The 10000-nt window shown below is 38.5% G+C and overlaps 2 protein-coding genes across 3 annotated transcripts in view; one reads left to right on the plus strand and one right to left on the minus strand.

Annotated features, from left to right (window-relative positions):
- Window positions 1-10000, minus strand: part of LOC137634940 (uncharacterized) — a 592943-nt gene that overhangs the window by 125994 nt on the left and 456949 nt on the right. The window lies entirely within an intron of this gene.
- LOC137635016 (sodium leak channel NALCN-like) overlaps window positions 1-10000 on the plus strand; it is a 42211-nt gene that overhangs the window by 6382 nt on the left and 25829 nt on the right. The window contains exons 2-3 of one of the 2 annotated variants that reach the window (XM_068367625.1): window positions 5983-6153; window positions 7028-7207. In XM_068367625.1, the coding sequence (XP_068223726.1) occupies window positions 6068-6153; window positions 7028-7207 (266 nt within the window). In that variant the 5' untranslated portion in view covers window positions 5983-6067. The remainder of the gene's footprint in view (window positions 1-5982; window positions 6154-7027; window positions 7208-10000) is intronic. The other variant, XM_068367626.1, reaches the window with a different exon arrangement.

Consider the following 10000-nt stretch of genomic DNA (forward strand, 5'->3'; position numbering starts at 1 on the left):
AGTGTGTGTAGGACGTTTTGATGTCAAAACGTCCAACACACTCAAATTTTGCATCAAAATTTTGATATCAAAATTTTTATGCAAAATTTTGACCATTTTTTTGAACGTGTATGGGCCCCTTAACGCCTTAGAAAAGAGTCCAAGTGTAAGTACAAGATTGATGATGATAATCATCTGTTGTGTATATTTTCCTTCGTTATTACGAGTTTATACTTTAGTCTTCCGATATCTTCGGAAATCAAAAGCTTGTTCTAGAGTCTATACTTTAGTCTTCCGATATCTCAAAATCAAAAGCTTCTTCTAATACATGATAAAAACTAATTTTTTTTTTTATCTATTTCTTTTTATTATTTTACCGAAACGACGGTTGAAGTAGCGATTTTGAATGACCAAAGTTATCCATCATAGTATTTATCCGTAGTGTAGAGAATGTTACATCTTCATTTATGGTAATCATTAATTGTAATTGATTGATAAGGAAAAAGGTTAAATATTCTTCGTATTAAGAAAAAGTATATCACTGCCTATTTTCAATGTTAGATTCGTTGTCCTTTCCCCCACAGAGAAGGGTCAACATTTCGAAAATATCTTAACCCTTTTACCCCCAGGCTATTTGGAACATTCCAACCCTTAACCCCCAGGGGTTATTTTTTTTTCAAGCACATTTTGCAGTATATTTTAAATTGCTCTAAGAGCCTTAATATTCGTCATAGAGAGGTCAGGTTGGTCTCATTCTCTTGGAAAATGTCTGAAGTTTCTCAAAAAATTATCAAAAATATGCAAAATAAATGTAAATAGCAGTTTTTTTGCAAGAACGTACCGGTACGTCCATGGGGGTAAAGGGATGTTTTTTGTGAAACGTACCAGTACTTCCTTTGGGGGTAAAAGAGTTATCAAAATCCCTAGGAAGATCTTTTCCTCGTTAGTTAACTGGAGTTGTTCAATTATCACAAAGCACACATACCTGTGCACGTATTCTAGTCGGTGTTGCAAAGAAACCCAGTGTATGTATTCCTTGTGTTATATAAAGGCAAAAATAAAAGCCAACAATTCTCTGATTTCATCACCAAAGGTTAATTCAGACGTTAACGTTGCTAAAGTGATGATTCTCTTGATTGCGTTAATGCTTCTAAAGTGATGATTCTCTTGATTGCGTTGACGTTGCTGAAGTGATGATTCTCTTGATTGCGTTAACATTGCTAAAGTGATGATTCTCTTGATTGCGTTAATGCTTCTATAGTGATTCTCTGGATTGCGTTAATGCTTCTATAGTGATGATTCTCTTGATTGCGTTAACGTTGCTGAAGTGATGATTCTCTTGATTGCGTTAACGATGCTAAAGTGATGATTTCTTGATTTAGTTAACGCTGCTATAGTGATGATTCTCTTGATTGCGTTAACGCTGCTAAAGTGATGATTCTCTTGATGGTGTTAACGCTGCTAAAGTGATGATTCTCTTGATGGTGTTAACGCTGCTAAAGGGATGATTCTCTTGACTACATTAACGCTGTTAAAGTGATGATTGTCTTGACAGCGTTAACGCTGCTAGTGTCGATTCTCTTGACTGCGTTAATGATGCTAAAGTGATGATTTTCTTGATTGCTTTAACACTGCAGAAGTGATGATTCTCTTGATGGTGTTAACACTGCTAAAGTGATGATTCTCTTGATTGCTTTAACACTGCAGAAGTGATGATTCTCTTGATGGTGTTAACGCTGCTAAAGTGAAGATTTTCTTGATTGCTTTAACACTGCTAAAGGGATGATTGTCTTGACTTACATTAACGCTGTTAAAGTGATGATTCTCTTGACTGCGTTAACGCTGCTAAAGTCATGATCCTTTTGACTGCGTTAACGCTGCTAAAGTGTCGATCCTCTTGACTGCATTAACGCTGCTAAAGTGTCGATTCTCTTGACTATGTTAGCGCTGCTAAAGTGATGATTCTCTTGATTGATTGATTGATTTGAAGTTCTCTGGAATCCTGATGATTTTCGACTGTGTTAACGCTGCTAAAGTGAGGATACTCTTGACTGCGTTAATGCTGCTAAAGTGATGATTCTCTTGAGTGTTAACACTGCTATATTGATGATTCTCTTCACTGTGTTAACACTGCTAGTGATGATTGTCTTGACTATGTTAACGCTGCTAAAGTCTTGATTGTCTTGACTACGTTAACGTTGCTAAAGGGATAATTCTCTTGACTACATTAATGCTGTTAAGGCGATGATTGTCTTGACTGAGTTAACACTGCTAAAGTGATGTTCCTTTTGACTGCGTTAACGCTGTTAGTGTGGATTCTCTTGACTGCGTTAACGCTGTTAAAGGGATGATTCTCTTGACTGCGTTAACGCTGTTAAAGGGATGATTCTCTTGACTGTGTTAATGCTGCTAAAGTGATGATTCTGTTGATAGTGTTAACACTGCTATATTGATGATTCTCTTCACTGTGTTAACACTGCTAAAGTGATGATTGTCTTGACTATGTTAATGCTGCTAAAGTAATGATTGTCTTGACTGCATTAATGTGGCTAGATTGATGATTTTCTTGATTGCGTTAACGCTGCTAAAGTGATGATTGTCTTTACTGCGTTAACGCTGCTAAAGTGACGATTGTCCTGAGTTAATGCTCCTAAAGTGATAATTGTCTTGACCATGTTAAAGCTACTAAAGGGAAGATTCTCTTGACTGCGTTAGCGCTGCTAAAGTGATGATTCTCTTGTCTGTGTTAACGCTGCTAAAGTGATGATTGTCTTTATTATGTTAACGCTGGTAAAGTGATAACTGTCTTAACTGCGTTAACGCTGCTAAAGTGATGATTGTCTTGACTGCGTTAACACTGCTAAAGTGATGATTGTCTTGAGTATGTTAATGCTGCTAAAGTGATGATTGTCTTTACTGCATTAACGCTGCTGAAGGGATGATTCTCTTGATTTACGTTAACGCTGCTAAAGTCATGATTGTCTTGACTACATTAATGCTGCTAAAGTGATGATTGTCTTGACTACGTTAATGCTGCTAAAGTGATGATTCTTATGACTGCTTTAACGCTGCTAAAGTGATGATTCTCTTGACTGCATTAAGGCTGGCAAAGTCATGATTCTCTTGATTACATTAATGTTGCCAACGTCATGGTTTTCTTGATTACTTCAACGCTGCCAAAGTTGTGATTCTCTTGATTACGTTAACTCTGCTAAAGTGATGATTCTCTTGATTGTGCCAAAGGTGATGAAGATGACCATTTTGACGAGCACTAGAAAACATTGTTGTACAGTGCCATTAGTGATAGAGATGAAAAATAGATGACTTGTTCTTAGTGGCTCTAGTCAGTGTTTGTCTGTCCATGAACAAATATAGTCTTGTTTGCATTGAAGCTCTTAGTCCCTGCCAAAGAACGATTGCTTTCTGGACACGCAGAGAGACAAGTGGTAGAAGGAACAGCGTGGTGGTGGTGGAGGATATTTGACTGGTAGTCATTAAATATTGTTACCACTTATAAGAAATCTCATTCAGTCAAGAGAATGCACTCCAGGATTCTCCCTGTGATGACTAATTACGAACTAAAATCCTTGTTGGAGTTCCATATATATATATATATATATATATATATATATATATATATATATATATATATATATATATATATATATATATATTTATATATGTGGAAATATATTACTTCAGTCACTTATTGTATATCCTCTATAGCAGAAAAAAAAAATATTTCCAAATGATTACCCAACATGAACTCAGCGTTCAAAAAAGTGACAGCACACAAATCCTTCAGGATTTCTTCAATGTATAGTATCTCATTGTAGCTTTTTTCGACATTATTTAGCAAATTTGTAGCATAAAGTCTCCTTTGCAAAGTTGTTTATGTAAAATAATAAATCGATCTTGGAGTAGATAAAACAAATGAATAAATCATAATGCTTGATTGAATACGAATGCAACTTGCTTAGTACATAGTTCCAGCATATTTGGTAACTTTTATTCTCAGGACTATTTGTTTGCGAGAACTAATGTGGGGAACTTTCCTGACTCTGCTGTTCCTTTTACCACAGAATGGACGCGACAAGATTAGAGCTTTTCAAGGTCTTTGATGGTCCTGTGATAAGAGGTTTTCCGGGTTTGAAAACCTTTGATAGTTCCGTGATGAGAGTATCAAGGTCTGGAGAATCTTTGATAGTCCCGTGATGAGAGCTTTTCAGGGTTTGAAAACCTTTGATAGTTCCGTGATGAGAGTGTCAAGGTCTGGAGAATCTTTGATAGTCCCGTGATGAGAGCTTTTCAGGGTTTGAAAACCTTTGATAGTTCTGTGATGAGAGCATCCGGGTCTGGAAAATATTTGATAGTCCCGTGATGAGAACTTTTCAGGATCTGAAAACCTTTGATAATTCCAGGATAAAAGCTTTTCAGTGCTTGAAAACCTTTGGTAGTCTTTGAATGAGAGCTTTTCAGGGTATGAAAACCCTTGATAGCTCCATGATTAAAGGTTTTCAGTGTCTGAAAACCTCTGATAGTCCCGTGATGAGATCTTTGATAGTTCTGTGAAAAGAGCTTTTCAGTCTGAAAACCTTTGATGATCCTATGAATTGAGCTTTTCATGGTCTGAAAACTTTTGATAGTCCCATGATGAGAGCTTTGATATTTCCGTGACGAGAGCTTTTCAGTGTCTGAAAACCTTTGATGATTCCATGATTAAACCTTTTCAGCTCTGAAAACCTTTGATAGTTCCATAATGAGAGCTTTTCAGAATCTGGAAACCCTTGATAGCTCCATGATTAAAGGTTTTCAGTGTCTAAAAAAATAATTCCATGATGAAAGCTTTTCAGAGTCTGAAAACCTTTGATAGTCCCGTAATGAGAGCTTTTCAGGGTCTGAAAACCCTTGAAAGCTTCATGAATAAAGATTTTCAGTGTCAGAAAACTTTTGATAATCCCGTTATGAGACCTTTGATAGTTCCATGAAAAGAGATTTTCAGTGTCTGAAAACCTTTGATAGTCCCGTGACGAAAGCTTTTCAGCGTCTAAAAACCTCTGATAGCCCGGTGATGAGAGCTTTTCAGTCCCGTTTCAAGAGCTTTTCAGGATCTGAAAACCTTTGATAGTCCCGTGACAAGAGCTTTTCAGTGTCTAAAAACCTCTGATAGTCCCGTGATGAGAGCTTTTCAGTCCCGTGTCTAGAGCTTTTCAGGGTCTGAAAACCTTTGATAGTCCCGTGACGAGAGCTTTTCAGTGTCTAAAAACCTCTGATAGTCCCGTGATGAGAGCTTTTCAATCCCATGTCAAGAGCTTTTCAGGGTCTAAAAACCTTTGATAGTCCCCTGATTATAGCTCGTCAAGGTCTGAAAACCTTTGATAGTCCCGTGACGAGAGCTTTTCAGTGTCTAAAAACCTCTGATAGTCCCGTGTCTAGAGCTTTTCAGGGTCTGAAAACCTTTGATAGTCCCGTGACTAGAGCTTTTCAGGGTCTGAAATCTTTGATGGTCCTATGATTAAAGCTCTTCAGGGTCTGAAAATCTTTGATAGTCCCGTGATGCGAGCTTTTCAGTGTCTGAAAACCTTTGATAGTCCCGTGACGAGAGCTTTTCAGTGTCTGAAAACCTTTGATAGTCCCGTGACGAGAGCTTTTCAGTGTCTGAAAACCTTTGATAGTCCCGTGACGAGAGCTTTTCAGGGTCTGAAATCTCTGATAGTCCACTGATTAAAGCTCTTCAGGATCTGAAAACCTTTGACAGTCCCGTTTTTCAGTGTCTAAAAACCTCTGATAGTCCCGTGACGAGAGCTCTTCAAGGTCTGAAAACCTTTGATAGTCCCGTGACGAGAGCTTTTCAGTGTCTAAAAAACCTCTGATAGTCCCGTGATGAGTGAGAGTTTGTGTCCAGCTCCTAGAAGGTCTACTCTGCATGTAGAAACCAAGAGAACCAAGTAGCATGGCGCACTGCATGTAGCATGAGAGACGTGTCTCGTTCCCATTTCTAAGGTCCATCCGCCGCAGTGTGCGAGGCTCGGTCAAACTGAAGCAGCAGACGTACGACCACCTGAAGGAGAACGGGGACATCGGCGCCATGAACAGGACGTCTTCGAGCCGGAAGCCGCAGGATCTCGATATCAAGATGTTGCAGGCCAAGAGGCAGCAGGCAGAAATGAGGAGGTAATGGCGTTTTTGTTAGTTTTTGTACCTCATTGACAGTTCAGAATTAAAATGGGGTTTCTTCTTACAATAGCAATAAGTGACACCTCATTGACAGTTCATTCAGAACTAAAATGGGGTTTCTTCATGAAATGAATAGCAATAAGTGACACCTCATTGAAAGTTCAGAATCAAAACTGGGTCTCTTCATGAAATAGATAATAAGTGACACCTCATGGATAGTTCAAAATCAAGATTGGGTTTCTTCATGAAATAGATAACAATAAGTGACTCCTCACTGATATAGTTCAGAATCAAAATTGAGTTTTTTCATGAAATAGATAATAAGTGACACCTCATGGATAGTTCAAAATCAAGATTGGGTTTCTTCATAAATAGATAACAATAAGTGACACCTCACTGATAGTTCAGAATCAAAATTGGGTTTTTTTTTTGAAATAGATAATAAGTGACACCTCACGGATAGTTCAGAATCAAAATTGGGTTTTTTCATGAAATACATAATAAGTGACACCTCATGGATAGTTCAAAATCAAGATTGGGTTTCTTCATAAATAGATAACAATAAGTGACACTTCACTGATAGTTCAGAATCAAAATTGAGTTTTTTCATGAAATAGATAATAAGTGACACCTCATGGATAGTTCAAAATCAAGATTGGGTTTCTTCATAAATAGATAACAATAAGTGACACCTCACTGATGGTTCAGAATCAAAATTGGGTTTCTTCATGAAATGAAAATAACATCATAAGTAGATAAAAAGCCATTGCCATTTGTCACTTACTTAATATCATAAAGAAAAAATAGATGGTATCTATGACCGAAAAAAAGCGAGGATTATTAGAGCTGATCTGTCGTTCGTTTACAACAGGAACCAGAGAGAAGAAGACCTGAGAGAGAATCACCCTTACTTCGACACTCCTCTCTTCGCTATTGGTCGGGAGAGCCGTTTCAGAAAGATATGCCAAATAGTCGTCTACTCTCGGTATGATACGAGTCACAAGGATCCCGTGACTGGGAAAGAGAGGAAAATCAAATACAAGCGACTTCAGTAAGTTTCTATATTCTATGTTTCAGATTTAGTTTAATGTTGTTACTGTTCTTAGAATATTTTATTTCATTTGTTCATTACTACTCTTTTAGTTTATCTGTTTTCTTGTTTCCTTTCCTCACTGGGCTATTCTTCCCTGTTGGAGCCCTTGGGCTTATGGCATCCTGCTTTTTAAATAGGGTTGTAGCTTAGCTAGTAATGATAATAATGTATCACCATGTATTTCTTATAAAATCTTCATGTTTTGATTAAGATGATCCAAACTTTAAATTAGTATAAGCTATTATTAGGTAAAAGGAATTGTGTAGTTGTCATGGGTGACTTAAATGCTAGAGTGGGCGCTGGAGAGGTAGAAGGTGTCATTGGGAAGTATTGCGTACCATGTGGAAATGAGAGTGGTGAGAGACTGGTAGATATGTGTGTTGAGCAAGAGATGGTGATAAGTAATAGCTTTTTCAAAAAGAAAGATAAAAATAAGTATACATGGGTAAGAGTGGCAAATGGAAGAGTAGTAGAAAGGGCATTAATGGATTATGTGATGATAACTAAAAGAATGTTTGGAAGATTGAAAGACGTGCACGTGTTTAGGGGTTTGGCTAACGGTATGTCTGATCATTTTTTGGTGGAAGGAAAATTAGTTGTAGCAAAAGAGTGGGGGAATAGGGTAGGTGGATGTAAAAGGGAGCTAGTGAGGGTTGAAGAGCTAATAAAACCTGGAGTAAAAAGTAAATATCAGGAAAGGTTGAAAATGACATATGACGAAGTGAAAGTAAGAGAAACTGGCAATTTAGAGGAGGAGTGGAAGTTAGTAAAAGAAAATTTCGTTGGGATTGCAAGTGATGTGTGTGTGGCAAGAAGGTTGTTGGAGGCAGCATGAGGAAGGGCAGTGAATGGTAGAATGAAGGAGTGAAGGTAAAAGTGGAAGAGAAAAAGAGGGCTTTTGAAGAATGGCTGCAGAGTAATAGTATAGAGAAGTATGAAAAATATAAAGAGAAAAATGTGGAAGTAAAGCGCAAGGTACGTGAGGCAAAGAGGGCAGCTGACCTGAGGTGGGGTCAGGGATTGGGTCATTCATATGAAGAGAATAAGAAGAAGTTTTGGAAAGAAGTGAAGAGAGTAAGGAAGGCTGGCTCAAGAATTGAAGAGACAGTGAAAGATGGAAATGGAAGGTTGTTAAAAGGAGAGGAGGCAAGGAAAAGATGTCCGGAATATTTTGAAAGTTTGCTGAATGTTGAGGATAATAGGGAGGCAGATATAATTGTTGTTCCAGGTGTTGAGGTGCCAGTGATGGGAGATGAGAAAGAGAGAGAGATTATAAGAGAGGAAGTGAGGAGAGCACTAGATGAAACGAGAGTAGGAAAAGCGTCTGGTATGGATAGTGTGAGAGCTGAGATGTTGAAGGAAGGGGGTGTGACTGTACTTGAATGGTTGGTGAGATTGTTTAATATGTGTTTTGTGTTGTCAATGATACCAGTAGATTGGGTTTGTGAATGTATTGTACCACTATATAAGGGTAAGGGAGATGTGCACGAGTGTTGTAATTCAAGAGGTATTATTTTGCTAAGCGTAGTTGGAAAAGTGTATGGTAGAGTAATGATTAATAGGATCAAGGATAAGACAGAGAATGCAATCTTAGAAGTACAGGGTGGTTTTAGAAGAGGTAGGGGTTGTATGAATCAGATTTTTACAGTAAGGCAGGTATGCAAGAAATATTTAGCAAAAGGTAAGGAAGTGTATGTTGCGTTTATGGATCTGGAGAAAGCGTATGATAGAGTTGATAGGGAAGCAATGAGGAATGTGATGAGGTTATATGGAGTTGGTGGAAAGTTGTTGCAAGCAGTGAAAAGTTTCTACAAAGGTAGTAAAGCATGTGTTAGGATAGGAAATGAAGTGAGTGATTGGTTTCCGGTGAGAGTGGGGCTGAGACAGGGATGTGTGATGTCGCCATGGTTGTTTAACTTGTATGTTGATGGAGTGGTGAGAGAGGTGAATGCTCGAGTGCTTGGACGAGGATTAAAACTGGTAGACGAGAATGACCATGCATGGGAGGTAAATCAGTTGTTGTTTGCGGATGATACTGTACTGGTTGCAGACACAGAAGAGAAGCTTGGTCGATTAGTGACAGAATTTGGAAGTGTGTGTGAGAGAAGGAAGTTGAGAGTTAATGTGGGTAAGAGTAAGGTTATGAGATGTACGAGAAGGGAAGGTGGTGCGAGGTTGAATGTCATGTTGAATGGAGAGTTACTTGAGGAGGTGGATCAGTTTAAGTACTTGGGGTCTGTTGTTGCAGCAAATGGTGGAGTGGAAGCAGATGTACGTCAGAGAGTCAATGAAGGTTGCAAAGTGTTGGGGGCAGTTAAGGGAGTAGTAAAAAATAGAGGGTTGGGCATGAATGTAAAGAGAGTTCTATATGAGAAAGTGATTGTACCAACTGTGATGCATGGATCGGAGTTGTGGGGAATGAAAGTGATGGAGAGACAAAAATTGAATGTGTTTGAGATGAAGTATCTAAGGAGTATGGCTGGTGTATCTCGAGTAGATAGGGCTAGGAACGAAGTGGTGAGAGTGAGAACGGGTGTAAGAAATGAGTTAGCAGCTAGGGTGGATATGAATGTGTTGAGGTGGTTTTGCCATGTTGAGAGAATGGCTGTCTGCTAAAGAAGGTGATGAATGCAAGAGTTGATGGGAGAAGTAAAAGAGGAAGGCCAAGGTTTGGGTGGATGGATGGAGTGAAGGAAGCTCTGGGTGATAGGAGGATAAATGTGAGAGAGGCAAGAGAGCGTGCTAGAAATA

The sequence above is a fragment of the Palaemon carinicauda genome, chromosome 45 (assembly GCF_036898095.1).
Source record: "Palaemon carinicauda isolate YSFRI2023 chromosome 45, ASM3689809v2, whole genome shotgun sequence".
In the NCBI taxonomy this organism is placed as follows: domain Eukaryota; kingdom Metazoa; phylum Arthropoda; class Malacostraca; order Decapoda; family Palaemonidae; genus Palaemon; species Palaemon carinicauda.